At 39.5% G+C, this 12,338-nt stretch overlaps 1 protein-coding gene across 1 annotated transcript; it reads left to right on the top strand.

The window, feature by feature from the left end:
- Window positions 1-431: 431 nt before the first annotated feature.
- Window positions 432-11,950, top strand: tm7sf3 (transmembrane 7 superfamily member 3). The gene is made up of 12 exons (XM_034133570.1): window positions 432-678; window positions 2,287-2,441; window positions 5,708-5,858; window positions 6,599-6,719; window positions 7,838-8,009; window positions 8,101-8,278; window positions 8,720-8,806; window positions 9,448-9,528; window positions 9,611-9,763; window positions 10,048-10,148; window positions 10,515-10,677; window positions 10,764-11,950. The coding sequence occupies exons 1-12, from the start codon at window positions 615-617 to the stop codon at window positions 11,015-11,017; spliced, it is 1,680 nt and encodes a 559-aa protein (XP_033989461.1). The 5' UTR covers window positions 432-614; the 3' UTR covers window positions 11,018-11,950.
- Window positions 11,951-12,338: the final 388 nt, after the last annotated feature.

Raw genomic sequence — 12,338 nt, 5'->3', positions numbered from 1 at the left:
ACATGCCAGGAGAGTTTAATTCAGTGGTTAAAGAACATTTCTGTAACCGGAACTATTTTTATTCTAAAACTTTTCTGACTAAATACTCAAAAATTATAACCAGTTACAGTTATATCTCATATATCAATGTGAAATTGCCGTTGTGCCGAATTAATACTCTTACTTTTATAACTGTAAGTACATTCTGATGCGAATACATCTGCAGGCCTATAGCCCAATATCACAAGCAGTTTACAGTTTATACAGAATATTTTAAGTAAAACATCTGAGTACTTTGTCCACCAATGCAATTTTTATAAATGAAATCACATTTATCCTTGTGTCACCGATCTCGCTTTAATCTGTGTGGAGCAAATAGGGTGTGGAGAGGGAGGGGAGCTCTCGCGGGACCGAGAGCGAGATTCTCGTACAGCTGTCGGACTCGGAGCGGCAGAGCGAGCGGCAGAGGGAGAAGACAGACAGTTGTTGGTGAACCTCTGTACTGTCTCCGTGTCTCTCTCTGGGAAGCATGTCGCCTCTGCAGGGACTTCTTCTACCCAAACACAGGAAACTGCGATGTAACCCATGGTTTTACTAAGCTGCAGATAAAAAAGCTTTGTTTGAAGCAGAGGAAAATGTCTCTTTGGATTTGGTGCCCGCTGCTGCTGCTGGTCTGCGAAGTTCAAGCTCAGATGGAGAGTGAGTTACAGTCATTTGCACTGCTTTCGTTTTTATCTTTCCCATTCTCTACAACCGACTAGTATTTGGTTATTCACATGAACCTGGTACTTCTGTGATTCATATCTGTTTGTATGTAAATCACTGAAGTGTCACTCTGCTCAACTTGTTATTGTTGTGTAGCTTAAGCTAGCATTATCTAGCAGCTAAATCCCATATTAACTCACAAACAGGCTCTGTGTCAAATGATTTTTAAGTCCAGTATATATATCTCAAACCTCATATAGTCAGTTTCTTTCAGTTTTTTGAGTAAACAAGTTTATTTATCAGGACATGTATTACCCTGAGCTGCCCTGAGTTTATCTTTTCAAACACAAATACTTTTAGTTATTCTTACTATAAATGTTAATATTCCTCTAATTCTCAACATAATATCATTGTTTTTCATTCATATTTACTCAATGACCTACTGTTTTACAGAATAACAACAGTAAATTCAGATCTGTTAAAAGTTCAATAGAAAAATCAAAGTCCAGCTAACACTGTTCAATCTTTTAGACCTTTGAATCCAAACACATGGTGTGTTGTAGAATGAAGTATTAAAACCAAGTATATTTACTGTATTTACTCTGAGTTAAATAATCCCTTTGATCGATGACAGAAATATGTCAGCAGCATCAAGTTGAGATGAAGTAACAAACACAATTTATTCTGAAAGACTTTACAGATCACAGATTTAAGCGTCAAGTAATCACTGATTTAGGCCAGTATTAAAATATTAGGAATGTATAATTATTCAGAGTTCTACGCCTAATTTTAATGTTTCAGTGTTTGTTCTTGTAGTCTACATCAAAAAGTAACTGATAGTGGTGTATAATCTAATATGTTTTACTTTTATTTACAGTACAATATTGTTTTTACCATTAAATATCCTCTTATGGTTTCTGACGAATTCAAGACTTCACATTTTTCCTCTTGCTCACATGGTAGAAAGATCCGGAGCGTGCCCTGTAAATGCTCAGAGACGATAAGGCTGCAGCACGTGTAACCTGCAGCTAATCTGCACAGCTTGGAGTTCCATAGCTGACATTCCTGCTCTCCGTATGACACATGAAATAACACCAGACAAAGGATTGCACTTATTACAGAGTTATAATATGCAGCTTTGTAGAAGTTCAATGGAAAAAGTTGGTTGTACACTTTCTCTCACTTTGATGAGAGAGATATGTGAAGGAGATAAAAACTGTGGAAAGTTCACTATGACAGACAGTGACAAGTTGAGCGTACAGATAGGACCAAATGATTGCTGTGGTAAAATATCTTTAAGACTTTTGATAAGATGCTTTAGTGAACTGTAATGTTTTCTAGTGATCGATCTTTTAGTATTTATTGTAAATCTCCTTCCCATAGATTTGTTTTTAATGTGTTCTCTGATCTCATTGGTAGATTGTTGCTGTTGTGATCATTAAAAAAGATCATGTTGTTACAGCGAATAGATTTATCGTTCATTATTTATTGCTGTTTTATTTTATTGGGGGACACAGCAGCTGAGTGCTTTACAGGCAGCACACAGCAGTCATCAGATGAAATCACATCATGTGACTGACCGGTCCTTCTTCTCTGCTGCAGACCGTGTGATCTTCCTGCCGGGAACCTTTCAGAACGTGAGCTTCTCTCAGAACGAGACGGTGCAGGCCGTGGTGTCCAGGATCCCCCCCGAGGTGGCCTTCATCACTCTGCAGTTCCACACGCAGCACCGCAACGCCACGCTCTCCTACACCAGGGTGAGGAAGTGCTCACAGACATTTCTCCACTAGTGTCTGCTCAGGAGAGAATGGCTGAGAAAAAGCTGAATATAGTCAACAGAGAACCTGGTCTTTTAACTGTTGCTTGCTAAAGTGCACCAGTCTGTACGTGGTCCATTTGGGGACTTGAACCGGCGACTCTCAGGTTTCCAAGCAAAGTCTTTTACATGCTGCAGCCCAAATTCCTTGAGTCTTGAGTCCACAAGCCAGACATATTCAATTTAATTGAATATAAAACTGAGAAAAGCAGGACATCTTCATATTTAAGAGCCTGAAAACAGCATTTTCTTGCATTTTGGCCAATAAATCACTTCAACGATTAACAAAATAGTTGGCGATTGTCTTTTCTGTCCTTAAACTTAAGGATTAGTCCACTCAAATCATGTTCATATATTTAAAACACGTGAAACACTGCTACAGAAGAATGCAAAGTAAAGCCTGTAAGCAGATTTTCTTAACTTTGGACAAAAGCTGTAAGAAGTCTCCAATCTCTTCTCACATCTACTTCTTTCCTTGTGAATATATGTTATTAGTAGTATCAAAATTAATGTTTAGGCTTGTTTCTTTATTTATTAGGCCACTTAATAACATTTTACTTTACTACCGGACACATACACTTATTTTAAGCTTTTTAAAACTGAAATTGATGGATAAAGTCTTGTTGAAATATGAGGTGGTTCATGTGTTATTATTAGCTTAGCATTTATCACAGCTGTTACTTCTGGGAGCTCTGATGGATTACTACATGTTCTTCATGGTACAGAGAGTGTACCGAGAAAGACCCCGATCAAATCCCATTTTCTTGAGTTATTCTTGAAGCGAGTGACTGTATAAAAAGCAGCAGTAAAAGCTCATCTAAACTGTGAAATTAAAAGTATACTCACTCTTACTGTATGAGCAGGGAGTGAGTTCTAGCCCTGATTAATGAATGAGGCTTTGTGAGCGAGGTGGTCTGGCCCAGTGGGAGAGGGGCAGTCAGCTGACGTACAGTCCACCGGTCATGAGTGGCAGACAGGGCGGCCTGAGAGAAAAAGCTCCTGGCGTCCCAGAAGTCTCAGGGGACAGCAAGCTTTAGATCCACACTGCAGAAGAAAACAAATCTCAGTGGAAAAAAGGAGACGACCACTAGCTACAAAACAAACAAATCTGCAACATACAGAGTAAAAGAGGAAGAGTACGGCAGCGATTAATGATACTCTGTTATCAATCCATCATTTCCTGTTCCCCTTTGTTGCTATGACTGTTACTCTCTGCAAGTGGTAAACCACAATATCCTATTTTAGGTTTGTTGTTATTCTTTTATTAGCAACTATGGTTATTGCTGGCCCTGTCCATTTCTCTTTCTACACGGATGCACTCTGTCAGTAGTGTAAAGTAAAGTAAAGTAGATTTACTCAAGTCACTGTACTTAAGAACGATTTTTGAGGTACTTGTACTCTACATACTTCTTTTACTATCTGTATTATTATGTTGCATTGTTGGAGAAGCCTGTGACATAAGATTTTCAACGACATAATTACTCTGTAGCTATGTTAGTTTGACAATAAAGAACCTTGAACCTTGAACCTTAAGTATTTCTATTTTATGCTACTTTATACTTCTACGCCACTACATTTCAGAAGCCTTTCATTTTTATTCCACTACATTTATTTAACAAAATGAGTTACTAGTTACTCTAAATATTAGGATTAGTAGCTGTTACAAAATATTAAAAAACTAAAGCATAAACTATAATATATAACTATAGGTTCAGAAATGTAGCAGTGGTATATAAAGTAATTAAATTAGCTCCACATTTACTAGCACTGATGATAAGTTAATGCATGAATGATAATAATCCAGTAAATTAATATGATTGGGAAAGGGGACATAGTACTTTTCCTTCGGGTGCTTTTAAGAAAAATGTGATGCCAATACTTTTTGAATACTTCACTGTCACAACTAAAATGAAATTACATTAAAAACTGCAAAGAAAGCTTTATCTCTTCTTACTCCAGCTCTGACTGTCAACAACGTCAAGACATGTGTCATACAATGGAGTTATTGTCTGTGGGCAATGGGCACACACAGCCTTCAGTGTCACACAGTAAATCAGCTTATGCTCACAGAAAAATATGTCGGGAGATATATTGTTGCCCTCTGCCATCACCATTTTCTGCTTAATGAGTTATTTCCAAGACATTTCTGGTAAGCTATATATTATAAGTGGAGCTTTTGTGAAAAATGGCAGTGTTAGTCGTCTAAGATCACAACAGGCTTTCATAAGTTAGACAAGTTGCTCACGTTAGTTACACAATCCCATTTAAAACGTGTTGATACCTTGAGAGGTTACTACTGTAAGCAATACACTACATTAATCACGTACATCATCATAACAAATAATGATAAAACATCCGAGTTATGAAGCACTTTACAGAGTTTTCAAAACACTTCACATAATGTAAAAAACAAGCAAAAAAAAGCAAAAAAGATGGTCCCTGCTCAGTGGCTCAGTGATCAGATGTGTTGAACAACTATGGAGCTCTGAGGCCATAAGGAAGTGGGACATGCTAGGATAATCACATATTTCTTATTGTTATTGAACGTGACATCACTTGTTGTTGAACCTACGGACTTATCTGAACTTCCTCTGTGCTCCGCATGTGAAAACAATGACTCACTTTCATTGCATTAGTTCATCCGCATACTTTTTAGATTTCCACAGTCACAAGAACTTAGTTGACTTTTTGTTTACCACTGTCTCAAAGGATTTATCATAAAATCAGTCCTTTACAATGTTAGCTGAGTGGAAATGAGTGTAGAAAACTGCCTGGTTGGACTTTGTCGAGGAGATAGAGGAGGGATAGACATTTGTGGTTTGAGTAAATGTCATGGGAATAATAAGATGGAGTGTTTTAGTGTTTAGTGTTACTAAATCCCACTCAGGATGGATTATAAAATGTATTTAGCAATCTGTGGAAAAGATTATCGGGTACAATAATTAGGTCAGAATTCGGTCGGTTTCTGACAAAATATCTGATATGATAGAATATGACATTCCCATCAACATCAACCTCAGCTGTGCTTTATTATAAGGGCTGAAGCTAAGATGGTAAACATTTTAGTTAGCGTTGTCACTGTGACAATGTTGCCAACACATGCTAGTGTTAGCATTTAGCGAGCCTCACTGAACTGCTAGCATGGCCGTTTGTCTTGTTTTCTTCGTGTTTATTTTGACCACACTGTTAATTTGACATGTTCCTCAGATCCTGGACCAGGGTCCCTCTCTGACAGCAGTGGACTCGGGGCTCCTGACGGTTCTCCTGCCAGAACAAGTGTCCCTCTCCTTGTTCCTGTCTTCTCCTGACGGAGAAACGGTGGCGGGCACCGGGGTCATCCTGCCCTACTCCAGCTCTGGTACTTTTTTCTATTTTCTAAATTATTTTTATTCAATTCTATTTCTAGGATTACCATATTCAATGTAAATACTGCAATTTTTAACTATATTTTGTAATATTTTGTTAATATAGTTTTCTTCAAATAGTTTTCTATCTTTGTTTTATTTTATGTATGCACCACAACACACACACATTCCTCGTATGTGTCAACCTACCTGGTAATAAATCTGTTTCTGATTCTGATATGAGATAAATAGGACTTAAAAATAAATGTGCGCTTCTCTTCTGATTAAAATGTGTAAAAATGAGCAAATCTAAAAATACAGCAAAAGTAATAAAAAAAGTCAAGAACGTGAATAAATAATAGAAAATTACAATAACAAATAAACCAATTTTTGATTGGGATGTGCGTTGTTGATACAAGGCAATGCGTACAAGGCAAGGTGTGTATAATGCAAATCGTTTTTGGGCTCTTTTGATACATGTGGTGTGGCATTAAAAACATTGTTAGAAATACCTAAATCTTGCCCTAAACTACAGGAACCCTGATCTGATACGATCATAAGAATATGCAGACAGGCTAAACTCTGTGTTGTCTGGGAACAACATCGATTGTGCCTGGTTGCTCATGTGCCTTCTCGTGTTGATTCACCCTGAATGCTCCCGACCTGGCAGAGTGCCACTAGAGGAAGTGTTTTTGTCTTCTGTTGACCTGACATGCCCGATACAGCCTTTAATACTGAATCTGTTCTCTTTCAGATCCTGTACCTGGAGCCTGTAACACAGAGTTCAACCTGGACATCGACCCAAACGTCTACATCCACTACAACCTCTACGAGACCGAGATACGCTTCGCACCAGCCAACTTAGGAAACGAGAGGTAACACACTTGTTTCTCAACTTCCTGTTCAGCCTGCAGCAACATCTGCAAGACCTATCCACTGTTTATCTACTGAAGATCTTGTGATGTGTCTCTGTCACACACACACACACACAGCCTCCCCTCCTCCGCTTTAGCTAACAGTACCAGCGTTTTTTCTAAAGAATGTCTGCCTGTTTTTCGTACCAACAACGTTAAGCAGCAGATAAACAGAGGAATTGTTATCTTGTTGCATAATTTCCTGTTGTGTCAGTACCTTACAGTCTGAAGCAGCTCTTCTTTTGGAACTCCACATTTAGTTTAGAATGGTTTGGTTTGGTTAAACTTGTTTGACGTGTCTGACTGGTGTCATGTGTTATTATATCAGGTGAGGTGTCCACATGATCAACATCACAACCATATGTTATATCACAACACCCCAGCTGTGTTACATTTTTTTTAACAGTTATTTAACCAGGAATAAATGACTAATTGAGATGAAGGTTTCTGTATGAAGCAGGCGCACAAACACCTCTTCTGTCACATGTGTGGTTCACACAGTGGGACCACAGACCTTTTAGAAAGCAAGATGTTGCATAAGAACAACATGAAGTGAAGTTTCAGTTTTAGTGTGCTCCCACTTGTTTCTCACACTCCCTCTTCAACGTGCTAGTTAAACAACATTTTAACATAAATATCATTGACTTTATTTATAAGAGACATTTTTTATTATATCTCAGGATATTGTGAGTTTTAAGAAATACTTTCTACTCACAGAGTTAAGAGTCTTTCTCCTTTTATCATATTTAAAGGGGCCCTATATTACTCTTTGGGGTTCTCCCTTTCCTGTAGTGTGTTATATCGTTTTTTGTGCATGTAAATGGTTTGCAAAGGCTAGTTCCCTCCATCCCACACACTCCCCCCCCCGGCCTGAAACGCCTCCATTGGACTCCTTTGTTTACTTTCATAACATAATGGCATCACTATGTAACAATCCCGTTTTTATTGGCTATCGCTTTAACACATTGGCTATGGGGCGATACATCTCACAATGGTTGACCAATCACAACAGAGCCTTGAAAAAAAAACGTTAGCAGACAGAAATCAGATTAGTCCTGACGGTGCTTTTTCTCCATCAGGGGGGAAACTCCTTCCCCCTGTGACATCTCTACAGAAGCCACCACGCACTGGCGGTTGCAGTATGACATCTACCAGTACTTCCTGCCTGAGAACGACCTATCAGAGCGCAGCCTGTTCACCGGCATCCAGGCCGTGGCTGACATCCAGGGCATGATGGAGAATGGCAGACTGGTAAGACACCAAAAGCACCATAAGTGGTTCTATTCAGTATTTACCTGCTAAATATTAATAATAATAAGGAACACCCCTCGTCTTTCTGCAGGTCATGACTTTGTTATCATCAGATATGAGCATGGCGGTGTTCACCTCCATCCCTGGTCAGGGTGTGGTCTACTCCGTGGTGGTCAGAGACCCTCTGCTGAACACCTCCACCTCCTACGTCCCCTCACACACCTACGCCTGCAGCTTTGTTTCCACCTTGGACGGATGTCAGACACTCGGTGAGCTGACACACTGAAAATGTCCTCTACCATTGCTCTATAATTCCATTGCATCAACAAAATATATCGTGAAAATCTTCAAATCAGGTCGATTTATTCCTAATTATTTTGACAAGGGAACAATCTTGTGATCCATCAATTTTATTTTCCGTATTTTTTAATCATGGGATCCGTCAGTTTAAATAACACTATGCATGAAACATTGGAAATTAGTTTTCAGCCTGTCTCTTGATATTAGGAAAATCTTAAAATCAGGTCAATCGATTCATAAAACAACTTTTAAAAGGAAATAATCTTGTGATACACGAACTGCATACGTTTATTTTCTGTAATTTTTAGTCATGGGATCCTTAGTCTGAATAACATTTTGCTTAACTAATCAGAAAGAATGCTGTTATTGACAAATGAAAATGTAACATTGAACATTTAATACATTTTTAGGGAAGATTTCCACAAAGATGTTCTTCACTATTGCTGGTATGGCCGGCCTGTTCGTCTGCTTCTTTGGGCATCGGTTCTTCAAATGTGGTGAGTAGTTTGACATCCCTTAATGCGATTAGTTTCTGTGTAATCCCAATATACATATTATATTTTAAAGTACAGCATTAATATTCCAGGAGACAACAATTTCCCCTCTTACTAACGCAAAGTGAATATATACTTTGTTTGTGTAGTATCTTTGTCATCTAACAAAACATGGAGGAATGTGTAAATGAAGGTTTCCACCTCATTTATCACGTCATTATTAAGCCTGGAAAAACGCTTTCTCTAAAGTAAAATATTTATTTCCCTCCTATTTCCGTCTTTTTCAGTCCACTTTAGGGTCAACAGAATAGATTAGCGGGGTCAGAGGTCATGTTTGCAAACTTCCTCGTAGGGACGTAAAAACGACTGGTAGTGCTGACACTAATGAAGGTGTTTCCTCTGGTCTCCTGTCATGGCGTTGTATTAGAATAAAAAAGCGAATCTGGACTGGCCGGCCTCTCATGTGATACAGAAACGTATTTGTTCCAAACTGAACCGTGACCTGGCTCTGCTGCCGGCTGTAGAACTGGAGGAGACAGAGTGATGGGATATGACCCAGCAGCACCTTGTGAATAAACATCATGTCTGTACTGCTTCTTCAGTCTGTATTTAATCACTCTCCTTTTTTGCTTCCTGTCATGCAGAGTTGTTTTGCATGGGATTCAGCTTTGCGACATTCTTCTTCTTTGTGCTGGTCACGAGGACGACAGGACTGGAGTACGACAGTGAGTTTCTTTCTCCACTTCGATCAATTCCAATCTCTTCCTGCGATGAAATGTGAAAAATGTGAACGTCCTCTGTGCGCAGTGTGTCTCGCCGTGTCAGCGGTGATCGGCGTGGTGGGGGGGGTCATGCTGGTGATGAGCTGGTGGCGTTTCGGTTCAGTCATGGCCTGCATCGTGGTGGTGGGACTGATGCTCGGCTTCCTCATCGCCTCCACCGTCCTCTTCACTCCCCTCGGTGGGTCAGATGCTCCCGAAACATGACAAGCAACTTTTGTTATAGTTTCAGTGACTCTAATGCACATACACCCCCACACACAATATCCAAATATATGTAACTCTTATTTAATAAGACAGCATTTAAAAAAAAAAAGACTAAATGTAATCCTTTAATCCATATTTGTTGGTGTTTGTCTTTTAAAATGATGCCTTTCACATCCTTAAAGTACCTTAAAGTTCCTAATCACTGACATAAAGTTTAAATATAAAATATATTTAGTGTATTTGTGTGTTTTTTCTCAGGTGACCTGGATGTGTTCAGGCGCTCGGACGCAGTTTTCTGGGTGACGTTCTGCTGCATCATGCTCATCGTCCCGCTCTTTTTCGTGCGTTGGCCCAGAGAGGTGACACAGCACTACAGTCACTACAGCATGTCTTTACTCCGGCATCTACTAGTGGTAGTTCTAAGAATTACTTGGTGTTGGGTAAAGTAAGAAAATATAATAATCGTATAATGATACTCAAACTTTAGTGGGAATAAAAAAGACAATTATATTGAAATTAGATAGAATTTAAAAACAAAGAAATACCAGGAAACAGATTTATTATTCATGTCATTAGTTCTATGTTTTGTGTTTCAATTCACTGTGAAAAATAAAAATGACAGACATGAACAGAGAGCTATAAAAAAAAGTTTAAGATGTTGACATTTCAGATTTTTGTTGTGTTGTATCAAATAACTCAATACCTCCTTCTCTTTCTGTTGCTAGGGTAACATCATCACGTGTGGTGTGGTCGGGGCGTACGCTGTAGTTCTGGCCGTCAACGCCTACATCTACACCAGCCTGTCCTACATCAGCCTGAACATCCTCAAACGTTTCCTCAACCACAACTTCAGCGCCGTCTTCACCGACGTACCCTTCCAAGCCATCGGCGAGTTCTCAGTAAAAGTGTCAGTCACGTATTTAGACTCAACTGTGTTCTGTCTTTAAAACCGTCTGTTCTTTTCCTTCCCTCAGACTACATCATGATCACGGTGTGGGTGGTGCTGGGCGTCTCGGGCATGGTCCTGCAGCTGTACCGAGAGCGCTCCCGCCCCTTCTTCCCCCCCAGCCCGTACCTCATGTGGCTGCAGGAACGCGAGCGCCGCAAGACCAACGTCCTGGACCCGAGCCACCACTGCCCCCCCCTGCCCAACCGCCTCCTGGCCCGGGTGCGGCAGCTCACCAAGAGGATGGAGTCGGCGGGAGAACACACACCTCTGCTCCTGTGATCCCCCAAACACACACATTTCCTGGGATGCATTTTTTACATCCTGGTTAATCTGGAGGAGTATTGTCCCAGATCAGAAAGAAGACTGACACCAAGAGGGATTCTACCACTGACACTCTTCAGGTTTCATTTTTAAAATCTAGAGACTGTGACCATTTTTATTTAACACTTAAATGACATTTTAACAATCACTGAAACTGTTAAAGAAGAACTAAAGAATTCTAGCTGATTGTCTGTAGCTGTCCATGCTCCATGGTGTCTGCTGCTTCTTGCACTAAAGTCACAAACTACTAACAAAGCGAGGCATTTTATCTCAAGACAGTTTTCTGCTCAATTTTGCATTTGTATATTTTGTCGCATTTAAAAGAACTTCATGTTGTTGTCGTTTGGATTTTAAAATACACTCTCAGGCCTTTAATTAAGAATACTGTGGTTGATTTAAAAAGAAAAGTATTATATTTATTGATGGGGTCATACAGAAGCAACAAGAAAAAAAGCTGACAAACGTTTTTTCCCATGCTGAATGTTGTAGCCTTTTTCTCATGTGTGTTTAAACGGTTTAAACGGGCAGATTTTGCAGGCCTGCCAGTCTTTTTTTGGAATTTGTACACTGTATTTTACTGTTTTTCTTTTTGTTCAACCTGTAACAGTAGGCTACTGGCTGGATATCTGTTTGTCTGTGAATGCTTTTAAATCACCAGCTTTCAGACCTGAATGCACTGAAGAGAAGTGAAACCTTCCACTTGGTCTTTAAGCCTTAGATTAAGATTGTATTTGGTTTCGTGACTATTTTTAAACAAAATCCAAAGCAATAAGCACACATGTTTACGAAAAAAGCTCAATAGGAATTTGTAATTTAACATGTTTTGATATTTAATAAATGCCTCCCGGTCAAATGAATTTGATCTTGGTGCTGCTATAATGTGAATAGCAAGAAAACGTTGTTGACTTTGTGTAGCAGGAAAAAAAAAGCACAGCTCCTGAAGCAAATTAGCTAAATAGATTTTAGCCATAATTAATTTAATTATTTACACCTGTGTTTGTCCTCCTGTGTCACTTCAGTGAAAGTCTTTCTCGAATGTTCAACAGTCACAGCTGATAGCATGTAAGCTAATCAGCTCTTTTGTGGCGCTAACATGAGTGCCCTAGGCTAGTGTAGACACTCCTCCACTGCTCTATCCATGTTCGACTTTTAAGAAACACTGGGTGTTTCTCAATCGCGAGTACGCGCACATGTCTGCCGAGCATCTTGCTTCAGAAGCGAGTCAAGAATACTTCCTGGCAATCGGAAAACGAAGTGTGGAACACGCTAGCAAGTGTGC

This window comes from Trematomus bernacchii, unplaced genomic scaffold, assembly GCF_902827165.1.
Source record: "Trematomus bernacchii unplaced genomic scaffold, fTreBer1.1, whole genome shotgun sequence".
NCBI classification, from domain to species: Eukaryota; Metazoa; Chordata; class Actinopteri; order Perciformes; family Nototheniidae; genus Trematomus; species Trematomus bernacchii.
Note: the sequence above shows the minus strand (reverse complement) of the source record. Positions and strands in the feature narration are given on the sequence as shown.